Source organism: Clinocottus analis, unplaced genomic scaffold, assembly GCF_023055335.1.
Source record: "Clinocottus analis isolate CAN_PGR_092001 unplaced genomic scaffold, fCliAna1.0.p SCAF_5, whole genome shotgun sequence".
Taxonomy (NCBI): Eukaryota; Metazoa; Chordata; class Actinopteri; order Perciformes; family Cottidae; genus Clinocottus; species Clinocottus analis.
This window is the reverse complement of record NW_027176207.1, coordinates 14,865,369-14,885,273: the sequence shown is the minus strand read 5'-3', so window position 1 is coordinate 14,885,273 and position 19,905 is coordinate 14,865,369. Positions and strand designations below refer to the sequence as shown.

The 19,905-nt window shown below is 40.1% G+C and overlaps 1 protein-coding gene across 2 annotated transcripts in view; it reads left to right on the top strand.

The window, feature by feature from the left end:
- The window catches only part of LOC137802221 (rho GTPase-activating protein 26-like), a 76,833-nt gene extending 58,497 nt beyond the window's left edge, over positions 1 to 18,336 (top strand). For both annotated transcript variants that reach the window (XM_068599921.1, XM_068599920.1), the window contains 7 exons: positions 943 to 1,102; positions 2,168 to 2,312; positions 2,568 to 2,754; positions 13,134 to 13,169; positions 13,306 to 13,416; positions 13,847 to 13,938; positions 16,356 to 18,336. In XM_068599921.1, coding sequence (XP_068456022.1) covers positions 943 to 1,102; positions 2,168 to 2,312; positions 2,568 to 2,754; positions 13,134 to 13,169; positions 13,306 to 13,416; positions 13,847 to 13,938; positions 16,356 to 16,444 — 820 coding nt within the window. In that variant the 3' untranslated portion in view covers positions 16,445 to 18,336. The remainder of the gene's footprint in view (positions 1 to 942; positions 1,103 to 2,167; positions 2,313 to 2,567; positions 2,755 to 13,133; positions 13,170 to 13,305; positions 13,417 to 13,846; positions 13,939 to 16,355) is intronic.
- The last annotated feature ends 1,569 nt before the right edge of the window (positions 18,337 to 19,905 follow it).

Sequence of the window (19,905 nt, the reverse complement as noted above, 5' to 3'; positions counted from 1 at the left end):
TCTCCTCTCCCTTCGTTCCTACATCCTAATCACTGTCAAACCCTGTATCTTGATGGTTGTCGTTGACCATCTTCCAGGAGGATTAGAGCTCTGTGTAATTCATCACATGCATTGAAGCAGTTTGTCCTGAATATAGAAAACCATCCAGCAGCCAAATATTCCCCAAATTATTCATCCAAGGAGAAGAGGGGTTAAAGGTCAGGTGCAGGCCTTTCTGTCTGTTACAAAAAATGTAACAGACAGAAATGATAATTGCCTCTTCATATTTGTTCCCTCCAGGACTTCAAATCTCACCTCTAACTTCCACATTTTGCATGTCTTTTGACATTTGTTCATATACAGCGATATACTGTGTAGACAAGAACATTTGTGAATTAAACAGATTGTCTGTCTGTAGATTACATAACCACAAGCTGCTGTTGCTGCACATAAGCGAAAAAGCAGGGCATGACACAGTTGGATAATGTGTAATTATTCCTCTAATACAGCGTACTGGCATTGTGTTTTCACTCCAAACCCCCACCTAAGCCCTCTGGCTTCATAGGGCTTTTCTTCAACAACAGCAGCCTGATATAATGTGTGTCAAATGGGACATCAGCCATGTTTATACTAGATGTAGGCGAGTGCAAATACAGCTATTGTGAAGACATGCACATCTTTAGCTGGGCTTAGTGCATTACACCTGCCAGCAGTCAACTATTTCATCATCAAGGGCTTATAGGTTGACTTGCTGGATCACAGTAAACACATCTAACTAATGCAGTCTAAGACTACAACAGATCATACCTTCTTAAAAGTTATCATGTTCATGCTTTAACTGGATGGCCATATTAAAGGATGTAGTTTGTGGTGCTATTGAACTGTATTGCTTTTAAGAGATAGCTGATGTGTTAGTTGGCCAACCCTTCATTGATATGAATGTGACTCTTTTTACACCAACAGTGTGGCAAATCATCACCACCAGAACCTGATGACTGTCGCCAATCTGGGTGTGGTCTTCGGGCCGACTCTGCTCCGCCCGCAGGAGGAGACGGTGGCCGCCATCATGGACATCAAGTTCCAGAACATTGTCGTCGAGATCCTCATAGAGCACCATGAGAAGGTTAGACCAATTAATATCATAAGCAACAGAGTTTGGTGACGGAGTTGAGAATTAAATGAATGGCTTGGCTTTGTCAAGGTTTTTTTGGTGTGTTATTGTGCATTTAAACATCAATAAATGCACCTTCTGAAAGGACACACTGTGCAAAAACAAAACAAAACAAATAGTGTATGATAGAGCAGCTCTGAATTCTTAAAGAGCTCCACACCAGTCCTTGTGTCAATGTCTTCTATTGTACACCAACAGAATAGCGACTGTCTGCACTTCACATGTCTGCCCTCTCTCCACAGACATTTATTTTCTTCTGTATTTCGTGCCTTTTATGATTTCAGCCTTAAGCCTGTGTGAAGTAAAACGCTTTTGTATTCTCTTTTCTTGTCAATTTAACCGTACCAAGACTGGAAAGGATTTCATTTAGGTGTAAATGGTATTGAAATGATTCACTCAAGAGTCATGAGGTGCTCATGTTCTATACTGAAACGTTTCATGTGATTCTGCTGATTTACATTTTACTGCTCTTTTCTGCAAGAGATTTCAGCAATGTCATGGTCAGTGCCCACAATGTCCCCTGTTGTTAAGTTTCTACAAATGCAGTCATTCACTGTTAAAGTAAGTTTCATACACAACAAAAATTAGCGTGCATCAAGGAATTAATATTAAATAAACAACCTCAGCTCACCTATTAGACCGTCTCTCTTTTCACCAGAGAGAAATGTTATGGGCTCGGCAAAAAAGTAAGTCTTACATTCAATAGTGGTTTAGCAGAATGCTGTATAGTGGCTTTTTTGTGTGTCACAACCTTGCAAAATATGGCATGGGTGTGCATGTTCTTACATTGAAGCACGGCATTATGATGATTGTCTCTGCCTTAAATGTGACACGATGCACCACATTATCCTGCAGTTACATATGAGACCATATATTGCTTGTTTGTAGCAACAAGAACAAGCTGTTCACATGTTGTTTGATGTCTGTGACTTTGTTCCCTGGTATTTACTTTTTTTAAATCCTTATATTGTTTCTTTGGTTATGCTCAGACATGACTGTCCATTTTTCTCTGTGCAGATATTCAGAGACGTGCCGATTTCCGCTGCCGGCCCGACCAACCTGCAGCTCAACATGTCCAGGAGGAGGAGCACCGAAATCAAAGCCCCATCCTGCAGCGAAAGGCCTCTCACACTGTTCCACACGCCAACACATTCCCAGAAAGGTGAGCTGAATAAACCAATTGAATGATTATTGTTTTCCTCTCCTTAGTCTTGAACAGCGACGCTGTTTGTACGGCATCATGGCAAAATATGATCCTGGAGACACCCGTACCCGAAACTACCGTACGGTGGTTTGAGTATTTTGCCAATCGTTTCTGTGCGGTTTTAGAACAGGAAAATACATGTCAGTATAAAAGTGAACACCTTCTGGGCTGAAAACACCAACCTTGTTTGTAAATCGACCTTTATTTTCGTAGGTGAAAAGAAGAACAGCGTTCCCAACGCCACAGTCGCTGAACTGCAGCAGCCGGTTTCCTCCTCTGCCAACTGCAACAGCAGCAGCAGCAGCAGCAGCAGCAGCAGCAGCCAAAGTCGAACCCCGAGACACAGTCTGACCAGCAACGACGGCGAGCAGGACAGCCGGCAGATCCGGCCCAGCTCACTGTGAGTGACTAATGGAATAGGAATCTGAAACTTGTGTAGTTCCTCATTGATACTGTAGGATCTTTTAGTTACAGGGTTTATTTTATTTACAGGGTTTATTAACAATTGAGTCAAACAAGAACAAACTGAACAATTATATGAATAAAATGTAACATATTAGGGGAATAATAATAGTAAAACAAACAGAGAGAAAGTCAGGTTTTTAAACTACCACTGGCAGTTTAGATTCAGTGCAGCGTAACCAGAATGCAGCTCAACATGCTTCGCACAAGGCAGATGCACAGACAGACAAAAAGAGACCACAGGGAAACAACAATCAAGAGAAATTATTGGCAAAGATTAACAGCGTTTTGTGATTGAGGGTTGAAGGATTGGCAGGAAATGTGGATACATTTGTAAATACAAAGATAAATACATGTACACGTGAAAACTTTAATTTGAAATAAAGTCACAAACAGATGTTTCAATAATGTACACATTCACGTTTTCATACGTACAAAGATTGACAGGAATGCATGAGCACATGTTAGCACACAGGTACATACATGTGGCAGCTAAGAGCTTAGAGAAGCAGTCTCGTGGCCGTCAGGTTGTTGGTTTGAATCCCAAAAGAATCTAAACTCCAACTGCACCAACAAGAGAAGACTGTGTCTGCTTCTCCGGCATAATGAAGGATTTTAAATACAAACAAGTACGCAAAGTCCCATTGATTTGCATGTAATGTCTGGCAGGTCGGTTTAGATTTGTCTTCAAATAGGTTTTGAACACAATCAAGTACTTGCACAGATGCACAGAAAGTGGGTACACAGTTGAAGATGTCTGGCCAGCGGTTTCTGCGACTAAAACCAATAAGTAGCTCAAACAAAATCATTTTGACAAGTCTGAACAAGTGCCTCCACCATGTAAACACTGAACACATGCTGAGGTTATTAGCAGGGGTACACACACACACACACACACACACACACACACACACACACACACACACACACACACACACACACGAAATGCACAGCGACATGAGGCTCAGCACACAGCCAGGCTCGGCTGTCATCATGAGACCGTCTGTCCCATCATGTTGTCTCTACAAGCCACTTTGCTGTTGACGTACACTGTTTGTATCAAAGTACGCAATAGCGATCAACTCATTCACTGACTCGAGAGTGGCAGACCTTCAAGTACAGCCTGTCACCGAGAAGGTTGCCTGTCGCCTCTGATTACTTTTCTCCCTCGGCCTCCCCGCTGCCATCTCAACTCGCTCTCCTTTTCCCGCACAACACTCCTTCATCCTCCTTCCTTTAATCTCTCACTAGGGGATAGTTGTTACATGATCCGGCCTTCATTTAAGTACTCACCGTCGAGATGTGAATCCTGCGGCACGGCTATTTATTGCTTTCCATTGCTCGGTGTGTCTGTACAGTGACACGACCCCGTTCACTGATGTAGGACGTCAGGTTGTAATCTGACTGATGGGATCAATTAACGACATGATTTAACATCCATCACGCTCGCAGGGATCTATTCAAGTCATTCGCTTTGTGAAGCGCGAAAATCCAGCATTGTAACCTTCATATTCACATAACGAAAGAAAAGAAAACATTGAAAAGCTGTAGATGATACTTGTCACTACTGTCGAGCAGGTTTTTACTACAGGTTTTGCTTACTCAATGTACACGTCTGTTGTATATTGTTGTTCCCTAAGGCCTTTAATGTGCTGCAGATCAGATACAAAAGACATTTGTTTGTAGCAGCACCAAGCAAAGCTGCGAAACATAACAATATTAAGTATGAAAATACTCAATATATACAATACAATCACAGAGCAGAACATATTGCATTTTATTAAATAAGAAAGAAAATGCTTAGTATATACAGTTAAATAGAAGTTTACACAGTGACTAACTAAACAACAAAAGTGTATATATAATATTCTGGACTTTGTATTACTCTTTTTTTTAAAAAATATTTTGTATGGTGTTTCTGTTTGATGTATTATTTTTGACAAAAGTAACAAGACAGTTAAGTTAGGTAAGCAATATTTAAATCAAGGCTTATCTTGTCTTCACATAAAAGGGTATCGGTATCAGAACTGAAAAAGTCATCTTGGTGCGTCTGTGTCACAAATTTGAATAGTAAGAACATATTCATATATGCCCCTTTGCTTGACGAGCATCGTCATCCTTTAAATATCATGGTCCTTTCAAAATGAGCTGTGTGGTGTGTGTGTGTGACGTTGGAACTTGACGGAGATAAAGAAGAGACGCGTCATCTCTAACTGAAAGAGTGGTTCAAGAGCACGGAGAACAAAAAGGAGACAGAAAAGTTTTCAGATTCTTTCCATGATGAGTCACATTAATAATGCATGACAGGATGTGTTCACAAGCTTTCATCCTTTTTTTTATTTTCCTCCCCCTCACTATGGAATAGTGTGCTGTCAAGTGTTTAATACGTGTGGCCCTTTCATACTCTATATGTACAAGTGTGATCAAGTTGAAACAGTTTTTCCTTCATTAACTCTGCCTCGACCAATCTTTAGCGTCACGCTTTTTCTCAGATGAAAAGCCTTATGCTCTTTGCACTTGGATTCAAGGGAAATGTCTGGTTAAAAATCACCCGGCTAAGTGGCAACAGACAGCCCAGGATTTTATTTTTAGATATAAAGATGGATCTGATGAGCAACCAACACTTTCTGGCTGGAGTAGTTGGTGAAGTGTGAATCTCATTGGATCTGTCAAGGCCAAGATGGATTCAGTGAGTTTCTCAACATTGTGTCCGGTTGTGCTTTTAAAGCAAAAGACTTACTCATGGTAAAAAGAGAGGATGAAACATCTATAATAATTTATTTCATCTGTGTTTGTTCTGTACAAAGATGTTCCAGCTTATCTTGGCTCAAATACTGAAAGAGCAATGGAACAAAAAGTAATGAAATCCATTGAATTTGAGGGAGAAGAAAAGAACATCTCAGACAATGTTGGTCAATGTAAAAAGCCAGACTCTCACACAGATACATATCGTATGTATTCTGCTGCTGGTGATGACGAGATGAGCATGACGTGTGTTATATTTTATTAAAATAATTAGTGATGGGTCGAACAAAAATGATGGAACTAACAATTTACATTTGCATGACATCTCAATATAAGGATTTAAAAAGAACAATATTTCATTGCAATGACACAAAAAAAGAAAATCAGAAGAGAGTCTAACTCTGATCTGTTATATGAATATGTCAGATTTTTTTTTTTTTACCTTCAATTTGTTTGGCCTCGAAACATGTTGGTGAGTGGTATTATTTTCTCCAGCTTTGATGAGCAGATGGAAAAGTCAAGTTCCTCAGTGGGCATCTCTGTGTCTTGGTTCACAGTCTGTTGCATCTCTCACTGTGGCAGTTTCTCTGGTATCAATAATATTTGTGGTATTTTAGAAACCTAGTGAAGGGAGGCAATTCTTCCGGTTCTTGCGTCTCAAGTCGGCTGGATGTCTTTTACGCCTCGGGAGATGTTTCGCCTTGCAGTAGCACAAACCTTTCAGGGTCGGCCTTAATGAAGGTTTTATTGATCATAAATCGGTTTGAGAGTCAAGAATGAGCCCAAGTCTGGTTTTGTGTTGGTCCAGGCACATGGTAAATTGAGAGGTCGATCATTGAGTGGCCTATAGGTTCCTGAGACAATGTTTATTACTTATTATCAGTTTTATCATTTTTAAAAATGTTTTTTTTTTTTACAGATATTCTGATAAGGAATATAGCGGCTAAAGATCCGAGCTGATAGGGTTTTAAATAGAAGTACGAGGCAAACGTGGCTTTTGGTCATCTCGAACATGATAAACTAAGCATCAGTTCTCCTTCAGGCTCTTGAAAAGAGCTAAAACATTAACTATAATTTAATCCAGCACTTAATTTGTTTTGAACATCAATAAATTAGCTGTAAGCTGTAATTGTGTATTTTTTTTGCAATTATCCAAATGTTTTGTTATGGAGGCGATAATACTAATTTGCTGGAGTATCCGAATAAATCCCCGCGTCCAACTGTTCAAACTTGAGGATCATTAGTTCTCCTTCGACCAAGAAGGCTTCCTCAATCGTTTAATCAGATCTGCTTTATTTTATTACAGCATGAAATCCCTCCATTTTGTAATAATCAGCAAACAAAGTGTATGGAGTACTTGTTCCGGTTCCAGACCATGTTTTCTCAATCTCCCAAAGCTCGGCACCACAGATTTCCAAGAAAGAAAAGCCTGGCTGCCCCCTCATTACTGACAGGAGAGAGGTACAAAGGGCAGATGTTAACAACTTGGCATTCAAAAGCCCCACATTCCCTGAATGCAGATGCTATTTTCAGTTTTGGCACCTTGATGATTGGACATGTTCTTTTACTGTAGTTTGTTTTTGGGCGGGAGATGCCTGGAGGACTCGCACCTCTTTCGAAATAACTCTTTTAAGTTATGTCACGTGCATCTCATAGCCCCATGACTTTTTCTAGTAATGCAGGAAGAAAGTTAATTCAAAAAAGAAGGAAAATAACCAAAAAGTCAAATTGGCATATGCGGATAGTGGGCTAATAAGTAAAAGTTTACTGTCTGACCTCTGAATCTGATTCTGTACACGAGCGATGTGATTTTCAAACTTGTTTTGTCCCAAAGCACACCGTGCAATCAATATATGCAACATCATAAATGTAGAATATATTATACAAAAATGTATATTGAGGCTATATTCCATCATATAATCCACAATGAAAATGACATTTCATTTAGCTGATGCTTTTATCCAAAGTGACTTACAATAAGTGCATTCAACCATGAATGTACTCCTTCAACCATGAGTACAAACTCGGAACAACAATTTTCTCAAGAAAGCAATGCTACAAAGTGCTCTATTGTAGTGCTACTGCTGCTACTTTCTTTATTCAAGGTATAGTCAGAAAAAGATGTGTTTTTTATTTTGCGGTGGAAGATGTAGAGACTTTCTGCTGTCCTGATGTCAATGGGGAGCTCAATGAACACATAGTGGGAACAGTCTGCTGCTAAAATCATACTTGGGGTTATTTTGCTCCCGGCAACATTCTTAGTGTTATGAGTCGGCATTGCAAACGCGTTCACAATTTGAGTTGTGATGGCAGAACGTTGCTGTTCCTTTTGAGGGAAGAGAAGTTTGGCGATAGCGTCATCCAGAATCTGGCCTTTTTTTTTTTTAGGCGGCATCCTGAACCCAGCGGTCTGCAGTCAATGAGCCAGCCGTGGTCTGCACACATGTGCAAGCCTGATGAGTTCTGAAAAAACAACAGTGCATGCATCAGTACATGAACTCCGAGGGCGAGAAACTTAAAACAAGTTTGACGAAAACCTCTCAGAGAAATAAATTCCCCCCCTACAGCACAACACACATCCCGCAAACATGCTGCCAGTCACCGGGTCAAACGGCTCCTCTCTGCTTGCTGCTTAATATTTTCTCTCATTTATGCGTTCTCTTTTTTGGCCTTCAGCAAAATACAGACATAATTTATATCTCTCTCATGCGCTTAAAACTTTAGATACTACCCTGAGCACATGCAGTCCCCCCCCCCCCCCCCACTCTCCCCTCCCCATGGGGGATTTAGCTAAAGTTTTGAAACGTCAACCCTGATAATAGTGGACACTTTTAATTTTTCCAGAGGCATCAAGATCATAGAAAGTTCTGTTTTTCTGTTGTAGCTTCTACAGCTGCATGGCCGGCCGTCTGCAATGTTGTAAAAGTGATGAATTTGTCATGAGATCCTGCAATGCCGACCGCTGACTCAAGTTGGACAAGTCACAAGAGTTGCTGTGAGTTACAACTCCATCTGTTTGGATGATGATGGTTGAGAAGATAAAAAACTCCACATCAATATAGATAAATGTTAATCAACTAGCAGGTAATTTAACCAAAACAGCATTTCAATTTTTAACCAGTTTCAGTTACTTTTCTTGTTATTCCTAATTAACGTTAAGCTGCCATGGATTACATTCAAGATTTTGAACATTTGACACTTAAATAATGAGAAAAGTTAGAACATTTAAATATGAACTATATGGAAAAACAATGTAATTAAATGAATCAGGAATGAAAATGTATATTTCTGTAAGAAGAGAAATATGAGAAGAATATGACATGACTGTTTTGCTGTCATTGGACGATGTACAGTACTGAAATTGTCAAGACTGCAGGTAAACATGGGGAACAAGAATCAGCTCTATTGGTCAGCGATACATACACAAGAAATGTGACTTTGAGATTACATTAGGACAGCAGAGGACAATACCCAATACACAAGGCCCAATACAGGTGTGGTTCTCTCTTCCAAGTGGTAAATATTTTTGGGGGAACTTAAGGTCAAAGTGTTCAGCTGAACCGTTGAAAGATGAGACGGTGGTATCAAGTCATCGTGCGTTATATTCACGTCATCGTCCCCGTTTCAATAGGAGTCCACACCGAGGAAAGAAGTTTATAGCACAGTTTATTAACCGAGCTAACTTGTGTGACCTCTTGCCTGACCTCTGTGTTGCTGTAACTCACATCATCTTGTCATTTTGAAAACACAGAGGTAATGTTGGGCTCAATATTGCCTCTTTGACAACCGTGGAATATCTCATTTACGATGCTCATTATTGAAATATTTCAGAGCTGTTTCCACCCCTGTGTTTTTTTTAGAGTCCAAACTTTGTATTTACAGGTCCTGCATATGTATTTTGCAAGACACCTTCAAGCAGCAGATGACACATTCATACTTAAGGAATGTTCCCAATGTATGTGTGACCTTAAAAGAACTTTAACAATTGTATTTTTGTTCCGCAGTAAATACAGACGCAAACGTATTTGTGGCAAATACATTGTTCCCCTTTTGTGATTATAGTTTTTACTATTCAGGCTTGAAAAAAGTGTATGTTTTCTTACATGTATTGTCGGTCCATGCAGTCATTGTTGGTAGCTTTCACATGATTTTGCTGTTAATGAGATGAGACAAAGCACTTTGACAGACGAGCAGTGAGTGACAACAGAGAGAGGCGAGAGGCTGTGGATCCTTAAGACCGTCACTCAAGCTGACAGTTTCATGAATAAATAGGACACACAACCTTTTCCTGAGTTTTTCTGTTGAAAGATTTTCTTTAAGTTGTTAGTATAGCATATGGTCAACATGGTGTGTGTGTGTGTGTGTGTATGCGCGTCATCTGACAATTTTTAAAATTAGATAAGATAACGGTAGATGCATATGATTCCATAAGCTATTCCATAACTTCCCCTACAATTATGTGTAATCACAGTAGATGGATGAACTAAATGATAAATGGACTGCACTTGTGTAGCACTTTTCTGTTCTTTTGATATCTCAAACTGCTTTCACACAGCATGTCATCCTCCACCATCTCACACACATTGATGCACTGATTGCAGGGGCTACCATGCAAGGTGCCACCTCCCATTCACACCATTCATACACCGCACGCAGCCTGCGGGAGCAATTTGGGGTTAAGTGTTTTGCACAATGACACATTGACATAAACTAGCAGATGCAATCCTCTGATTGAAAGACTGAGCCACATGTCTTCGTACATATTATATATATATATATATAAATCTAATTTAATCTGTAACCGTAGAATCAGTCTTGTCACTTTGTTGTTACATACTACGTGTCCCCGCTGTCTCCAGACTTTACAATGCACCAATCAGTTCATACAGTATAATGACTAGGTACCAGAACTGTGTGTATCCACAGTGAAGTCCGCTGAGTCCGTTATTTGTTTTGACTCTGGAAGCTCACCAGTATGTAATGATATAGAATTTCGAACCCCTGGAGATTAATTTTAAAATGCAAAGTTATAACGTTGATAGAGCAAAGTGACAGAGCATCGTCTGATGCTTCAAAACAGCTGGAAAAGCTTCAGCCACTGAGTGGACAGTGTGATGAAAGAGTTTTGCCATTTCCAAGGTCAAGTATGAACTTCCCACCTTAAATCCATCACTCGGCCTATCTTCATCACTTTATGCCATATGATGCCGCTGCTGAGTTAATATTCTCTGCAGGAGTGCATTGTTGGCATCAGCAGATAGACTCCCTGCAGCAAATGCATTTATCACGTCTCCTCTTTGGGTCATTGAACGTGTCGTAGCATTAACTGTGGTCATTGAAGTGGACCACGCGTTTGTTCCTGAAGAGAGACTCAAATCTGGCTTTAGGATGTAGCAGTGTCACTATGGCAACACCACTTCACGTCATCGAAAAATGGACCGTCTATGCTGTACAAACGGCCCCGATGTCAGTGAGTTGATGTTATGTGCATCAGTGATGGATAAGAGGGAAACTAACCACGAATGCCCTGACTCACATAGGTGCTGAGGAAAAGTTTAGGGAGCGATCTGACAAGAATAGAGTAATGTTCTACCGTTTGCTGCAAAGTAGTTCTTTTCTCTCCAAATTATATACCTTAAAGATGCCCCAATCAATATGTTTGCATTGACCAAGGATAAATGGCTGCATCACGTGAAAGTGTCATCTGACTCTGCAGTTTCTTTTCAGCTTCTTCTTTTTGGTTTCAAAGACTGTGTTGGTACATCCAAACTTTGACAAAAGCAATTTCCTGACGATCAAACTTTGACAGAAGTAATTTCCCAACAGCAATGTGTGCATCAGGGCGGAATAATGCACATGTGATGTAGGTCACTTGGCTGCGCTCTGCTCTTGGAGAGTGTCTTGGTTCCACTTCTTCTCTTGCATAAACCCCAGTGTGAATGCACTTCACCATCAGTACTATTAGCTTCAACAGCACCATTTAACTCAATTCATGAAACAAAATGTCAGTGATTATAGAGACGTACAAAGTATGCTGAGTGCATTTTAAACTCAATAGATTGTTTATTTCACTTTTAAGATCCTGCTGGTGAACGAATCAGTAGAAAAAACCTCAAGAAGTTGTGACAAAGGAGCCAAATTGCCTTTGTTGTTCAGTACATGAACGAGGAGGCACGCAGACAATAATTGTAACTGTCTCCCATTATAAGTAATTCTAATCAGGCAAGTGGCTGCATCTACAGATGTACTGCGCATTAGTCAAGATTTTGCTCATATAATTTAGCCTTTCAAAGCTTTTTCAGTATTATTGCAGTTCCAATGGGTGCTGAGAAATTAAATCTTGCAGAAAATCACCGCTCTGCGTCTGAAACACATGTGTTCAGTCACAATGCACAACAGCCTGGTCGAGTGTTCGGGGTTCTGTTTCCCTCATGACTCTAGTGGCCTTCATGACTTTTTTTTCTGTATTATTTATAATTAAAAAAAGAAAACCCAGTCTAACGAGGACAATTATCTAAAAGCTTGTTGCAAAACCCGGTCTTGCCTTCGCGGAATTTGATCTGTGAATACATTTTCTCTGCTTTATTCCTTGTTAATCTGCGTTCCTCACTCCAATACCTCTCCTCCTGTCTTTCACCTTCTCCCTCACTCCAGAGTCTAGACCATCATTCATCCTTAATGGCAGCCTTTGATGGATAGCGGCCTGCGTGCCATTTCTGAGAGAGAAACTGAGCCTCGAATGATCAACTGTTGTCTCTGTGCGTGTGCGTGATGGCATCTTGCAGCATTAGATTAGATGGATGAAATGGCATCTGGATTAATGAAGGCACACAGCTTTAGATAGAAGGATGAACTATATTTCACACCATCACGTCATCTGACAATTTAGAAATTAGATTAGGTCGCTGTAGATGCACACGATTCCCTCAGCTTGGAAAGAGTCCTACTACAACTATGTGTACTTACAGTGGAAAGATGAATCAAATCTAAATATTAGTTTGGTCTGTAACCTTGTTAGCTCTGTCGATTCTAATGTTTCCTGTCTACAGATTGTACAATGCAGCAATGGGTTCTCCACAGGGAAGTCACAGTCCATTGTTTTGAATCTGAAAGCTCACCAGAATGTAATGTTTTTCTTCATCACGGCTATTAGCCTTCATTTAACTTTGTTATTTTTAGTCGGGACTGGAGCCCATCAAGAGGCTCACGTCATCAATGGAGTGTTATTAAGGGGTCAGTTTCTCCTTGCAGCTAAAATCATTTTATTATTTTATTTATTATTTAATTATTTTCATTTGAACTTCTTTTTTTTTGCCAAGTAAACTGGGAGGTCTTCTTCACAGACTTGTTTTCCTTGTGTGCTGGAAAGCTAACACAAGTAGACCTCAGTGAGAAGCGAAACCCCCCTCAGTAACATAATCTCTGTTTAAACATGTCTCCATTTGTATCAGGTTAGTTGAAATAGCTTTCTTTTGTTTTTACAAGTCGGGAACCATGTAGTACTTAAGCTTATGTCTCATTCCATTTGGATGGAAACTTCATCTCGGTTTTTCTTTCATCCTTTGTGTCCAGGCTGAATCCAAAGAGTCGTGGCAGCATACCAACCAGGTAAGAAAAAATACCTGTTCAATTTGAGAATGTCCCACTGGTCACAGCTGATAATCATAATATTTTTTATTTATATATATACATAACACTGCCAATGCTATAACACATGCATGGCTTGTGTGTATGCGTCCTCCAGCGCAATGTCTCCCAGCCCCACCTCACCGCGCTCTCCCTCCTGGCCGATGTTCTCAGCCCCATCGAGTCCCCAGCCGACATCCTCCGCCTCCAGTGACTCCTCCCCTGTCAGGTTGGTCCACATCGGTTGTGTAATAAGTTAATCACAGCCTGTCACTCGTCACAGTGAGGTATTTTAAAAGACTGTCTTTGTACCGGGAAACTCTTTCTTAGCAGCAAAGGGGTGTGACAATGATCAATCAATTATCAGTTTGCTTAAATTTTTGATTGAGGTGAAGTTGTGATAAACAGCATGCAATTATTTATGTTTTTTAAACTTGCCGTATTTGGCCACTGACGCTGTGGCGATGCATTGTGTAGATTTTTTTCAAGATTAGCAGGACATCTGAATATTTTTTTCCTACTATTGATTTTGCTTTTGCTTCCATAATTGCATAGTACATGCTTCATTTTGACCAAAGCGCTACCCACTGATACATAGTATGTTGTTTCAAACTAAAAGCTGTCTGTTTTCTTCCCTCTCACTCTTCGGTTGTCTCCAGTATTGCAGGCAGAAAGGCTCGCGCGCTGTATGCCTGCAAGGCAGAGCATAACTCTGAGCTGTCCTTCATCGCTGGGACCATCTTCGAAAACGGTGAGTCAGGCTCCGGACTTGACTGCAGAAAGAAATAAGAAAAGTATGTGGTTTGGTGTTGGGAAAATAGCCTATCATGTCAAAAGGAAAAGTCAGATTTTTAAAATGTGTTGGACCTCGTTTAGCCGTGATTTGTCTACATATGTTTTAAATTAATCCATGTGAAGGATTTTACTCCACACATTTGAACTGGAATTTCATTTCCTTTGAACTACGATTCTCACACTGAAACTAAAAGGTTCCTTTTGAAGAAAATTTTGTGAAGTGGGCTTTCATGTTGGAGGACAGAAGAAGATGCACTGGAGTTGCACAAAGACGTTTTTTAGATAACACCTTGCAATTAATTATTGGGAGCCTGAATCTTTAGGTCATTACACATTTTTCCATTTGTGAAGTATATTTTTATCCAACATCTGGCTTTAAATGAATGTGCACTTGCTCTTATTGCACAATGCTTCAGGGAATATTAGATGCTGCTAAGCAGTTATGTGCAATTTATTGATTTTAAATGCATATGAAAGTAGCCCTACATGCACGCGCGCGCACACACAAATGACACACACACACAAATGACACAGGAAATGATTGAAACATATAATTTCTACTTTTAAATATGTTCCTTTCTTTTCTATGTTTCTTCTTTGCCATCTGCATAGGAATGTCGGTAGAGACAGTGTCAGGCTTCTCTCCAGTCTAATTTCAGCCTCTTTGACCTGAAGCCCAAAACTATAAATCACATGTATCTCCTCACAGATGTATTTTGTTCAACTCTCCTAATAAAAAACAGATTTGCACAGATTTAAGGATAAAGCTCTTAAGTTGGACCCTCCACCAGCAGAATAGCAGGAGAACATAATTGTTATGGCACGTTTTAAAGTCCTGCAGGGTAAATATGCAGGAAAACGGACACACCCCCTCAGGAAGAAAGGGGGCGGGGGGGGGGGGGGTCTTTAGTCATGCCAGTTGACACACATTCTCTTGGACCCCCAGAGCCTAAATAGACTTAACTACCTTTGGGACTTTATTTTAGTGCAGATCGGTGTCATCAGAGCCCTTTTGAGTCAAAATGTGACCGAGGGGGCATGAAAACCCCACAGTGCTATCTCAAGACCCCGGTCCGCTCATGTCTCATGAGGATGGATTTTCCCACAGATCTCAGACTACCTCAGAAAACCTTGTTAGCTGCCAGAAGAATACTTGTAAAATACTGTTTATTAATCCTTAGCTTTTATACATAATCTTACCACAGTTTGATTTATACTTTGATCCACAAAATGATTTGAAAAGAAGCATGTTTTTTTTTATTTTTTTTTTTTTAACTCTTGTTAAAATCAAGCAGATCCATGAAAATCCAAAGCAGATTGAATAATCCTTGTGAACATTTGGTGTATTTCTTTGATGTGACTCTGTTGTGGAACAGAGACACTTTCCAACTCAATATTTATGAGTCAGATTCCCTGTGAGGACAAAATGTGGTGAGCACACAATTTATTTCTGCATCAATGTTCCCTTTGACTTCCTGTGTTTGAGGCTTATCTAGCCAGAGGTCTTCTTGTTTAGTCAATCATTAACCAGAACATTACAATATCCTGCACGCCACAGCGAAGCACAATTAGCTATAATATGTCATTTCCTCAAAATTGCAGCGTTATTGTAGTTCATGCATGTATACTCTCAAATCTAAATCAGGTTTGTGGTCAGATTTCTTTGTATGAACTCAACTTCACCGACAACTTGCTGATATTTACAGCTTGCACCTCCCATATGTAATAACAACCTCTCGTCCTGCTTCCCACTCTGTGAACAGAAACCCACCAAATACACTAGTGCAGGGGTCAAACTTATTTTAGTTAAGGGGCCACATGCTGCCCATTATGATCTTAAGTGGGCCAGACCAGTAAAATCATAACGCATACATAACGGCAATATTTATCTATTTTTGGATGATGAACCCTATTTTAAGGTTTTTCGACAATAAACTAGAAACATGAAGACCAAAAACTCAGACAACAACCTACTGTCCATCTGCCTGGGGCTCTCCTCTGCAGATTCCTTCGCTTCGTGACGTCACAAAGCCGCTTAGACGACCCCTTTCATGACGTGATCCATTTATCACGACTTGCAACACCATGACTCCTGTTGCAAAATACAGCGAAATGTCCAAAAACGTTATCCTCCATTTGCAGTTCGCACTTTCTCCTTGAATTTTGGTTGGCTGTTTTTCTCCCGATCATTGACGCTGCACCGTCTGTAGCCCCACTGACAGCACGGGTCCAGTCCACCCCGACCGTGGTTGTCCCTCCATATTTATGGATATGATTCATTCTTCTTGAAATGTTTAAACAAAATCAATGTTACTATCTCTCTCTCTCTCCCTCCCTCCCTTCCTTTCTCTCTCTCTCTCTCTCTCTCTCCAGTTCATTCCTCCAGGGAGCCTGGTTGGCTGGAAGGAACTCTGGACGGCCGAACAGGATTGATACCAGAGAACTATGTGGATTTTTTCTAGTACAGGGCCAACAAAGAAAAAAACAGAACTGGATGATACTGGGCTGGAGTTGACCAAACTGGACTATGGATTTGACTGCACAAAACTGAACCAACTGTCTTGACTGCAGACTGGAAAATTAAACTGGACGCAGCAGAACTATTATGGAATGGAGACGTGGCAGAGACCCATGAATTGCACTGGAAAAAAAAAAAGAAGAGTCCCACTATGGTTCCTGCTGTTATTCGGTTAGTGTGGAAGACTTCCCAAGTCCTGGTGAAAAGGATGTGCGAGGGGAAAGGTTAACCAATACTGAACCTTCTAATTCATCACCAGGCATGTAGTTCCATGTCGGCCATCGTGTATATCACATGATGAAGAAAATCACATGTATAAATGAGTCAATATATCTGAGATGTAAGGCTGTTCAGCTCTTGATTTATTACTTCAAACTGCACTGCCATTGCCTCAGAATCTCCTCTTTTTATCAGCCAGAACTAGGAAAGCTTTGTGTGGATATGATGACAGGGAACAGGTTAAAAAGCCAGTGGCCTTTAACTTTGGGCTTGCTAGTTCACGTCCTCATTGTTGCTATTACCATTAAGGGACAGGAGCTTTTGAAGCCGGTTTAAATTATTAGGTTTTGGTTGTGCGGCTGTAACTGTGTTCGTGAGCGCTTGCTGTGGCGGTCCGGTAATTCCCCAAGACAAGACTCAACCTGGCTAATGTTACAGAGCTGGAGTTCAGCAGCAGGAGCCCCGGGGCAGTTCGCCAAAAGGTCATTGTTGGGTTTATCCTGAACCATTTGTGCCTCTCCCTTTCAGATCCCTCGCAGAAAATGTGAACAGTTTAAAACATGCTCCACAAGCAGATCAGTGGTTTAAAATGCAGCGTCGGAGTGACGACTGATTCCTGCTGGTTAGAACGAGGCCGGCTGTGAGGCCTCGCACTGCTCACCTCGCTTTGATATGTTTTAACTGTTGAAAATAATTAGATCCGGTATCGTATGTGGTGTCGGGAGTCGTACTTGCACCATTTCAGGATGTTGAATTCTTCACGTCACCGATCACAGCACCCGTGAACTAAACGATCAATGTGTTTTTGAACTTTGTTTCAGGAAATACAAATGATTGATTTTAACCACCATACATATTCAATCAGTTGCTTTGCTGTAGATTATTTTATCTTCAACTGCTTGGAGTGAGCCTAAAGAAACTATAAATACAATATAAATTCGCCGTGACCCAACAGTCTTGGGAACCGCAAGACAATGCTAATGAGGTAATTATCTGACATTGACATTTAGGAAGCTCATGTATAAGTAAATGAAATGCAGATGTGGTTTTCAGAGAAGCTCAGGCATTTGGAGAAAAGAACCAACCTAAATTATTCAGAGTTTCTCATATGTACAGTATATGCATGCTGGTCTGCTTTGGGGCTCCAATACAAGTCCTCATTTCATTAATCGAAGCTGAACTTTTTCCTTAAACCACTTGGTGAACATCGGCATCAAAGCTTTTGGTTGTTATTTTATTCTGAGGACAGACTATTGAAAGACTGTTTTCGAATTTCAACCGGAAAATAAAATGGGAGGGTAAAACACAAAAATAACTTAAATGTGAAATGAGACTACTTTGTTCATATCTGAACTTCTTATTTATGAGAGTTTCTTAAAGACTCAATCTTGAACTGTATTCCTTTTGAGGTGTTTATTGTCGTTGTAAATAGATACACAGCATTTGATAAGGTTTAATGTTTTTTGATTATGAAATTTTATATTTTGTATTTTTAGCATACTAACTTAATTTCTTAATTGTGTCTTTGTTGCCCAGATTTTTGTACCATTTAAGTCTATCTACAGCCTTAAATATTATTTCAGATGTTTTGGTGAATTGACAAGATTGTGCAGAATAAAGATTAATGTTCAACAGCTGCAACTGTTTGTTTTTTTTTTATTTCAAATGAAGCGCCTGAATATCTATACTTTGGCTGTCGTCACACATATTGCAGGGTTTCCGTTGTATTATAATGTGACTGCAGTGTTGAATAAGTCACACCAGCATCTACAACAGTGGCATCTTTTAACAACATAAACAAAAAACAACGTCTACGGGTTTACAGCAATAAAAGGATTAACAAGCAGCTACAAAGTCAACGTGTGCCATGCAGTCCAACTTCACGCCACTGACAAATGGTGAACGGTCTTATTATGGTGACCTGTGTTTATGTGTAAATACAAATCTTTTTTTCATTTTGCTTCTGCATTAAACTGACGAGAGTATGTTCTACATTTTTGAAATGCTATATGAGGTTGCGGTCGAAAAGTCCAAAAATGACCTCCTAACGTCTATTCCTCACCACTTTTGCTTGACTTCTGTAGAAAACACCAACAAGGTCAAGGAAAGATGGGAAGGAGAAATCATGAGTTAAAAAAAAGACAACCGGGGTTTTTAGGCCCAATCCAATCTCCTCCTCAATCTCCTCCTCAATCTCCTCCTTAATCTCCTCCTGTGCGCTTCCGCAAAGTCCACTGTCGAGTGTTTGAGTGCTTGAGGGCTCTCCGGCAGACATCTTGAGCCCTTTATGAACCCTTTCTGTAAGTTAGCATTAGATGCAGACTTTGCTCAAGGGAATCGCCCAGAATTCATAGCAACGCAACGTTAAATACGCAGTTACCAGTGGAATCTTGGACACGTAAAAGAATACAAAAACTTAAAGAATAAGGCGCGTGTTAGTTCGGATTGGCAAGTTTTATATCAACACAACATCAAGGATTAAAGATAGAACATCATGAAATCAGAGGAATGCAAGCAGAGACTAGATTACACAGATTTATTCAAACATTTTGTTTTGTTATTGAAGCTTGTCCAGTTTTATTCTCACCAATTCTCGGGTTTTAGCATCTGTAACTGAAGTGAAATCAAAGAATGAGCGCTGCCAGAGAGCAGATCAAATGGCAGACGTCAGCAAAAGCGATGGAACGTCTGTAGTTTGTTGCCAGCAGGTTTAATTAACAGATTGTTGAGTTCAGAACATTTAAAAGTTACGGTAACAGTTATTTACAGGGTCTGCGTTTGTCGGTCATTGTTTGTTCTCGTGAACGGCCGGATGAGGCATCACTCTGAGTTGCATTGAAGCACCTTTTTCTTCACATTTAGAGAATTCGCACAGCTCTTATTGTGGCGGCCACTTACATAATTCCAGGTCTTTGACAGACTTCATTGTGAAATTTTCTTGGTGTACTACTGTACACGACTCGGCAAAGTCTTTTTTAATGACATCTTTATTATAATATGACTTTAATAAATTATATATTTTCTGACTTTAGATTATTTAGACTATTTAGATTTTCCTTTTTTAATGTTTAGAACATAATCCTCCATCTTTCCATGTTTTTAACAACTAAAATCTGAGAGGGAAAAAATAAAACCACTGGAGGTGAGCATTGAAAAACGGGAAACTTTATTGTTTCAGATGTTTGA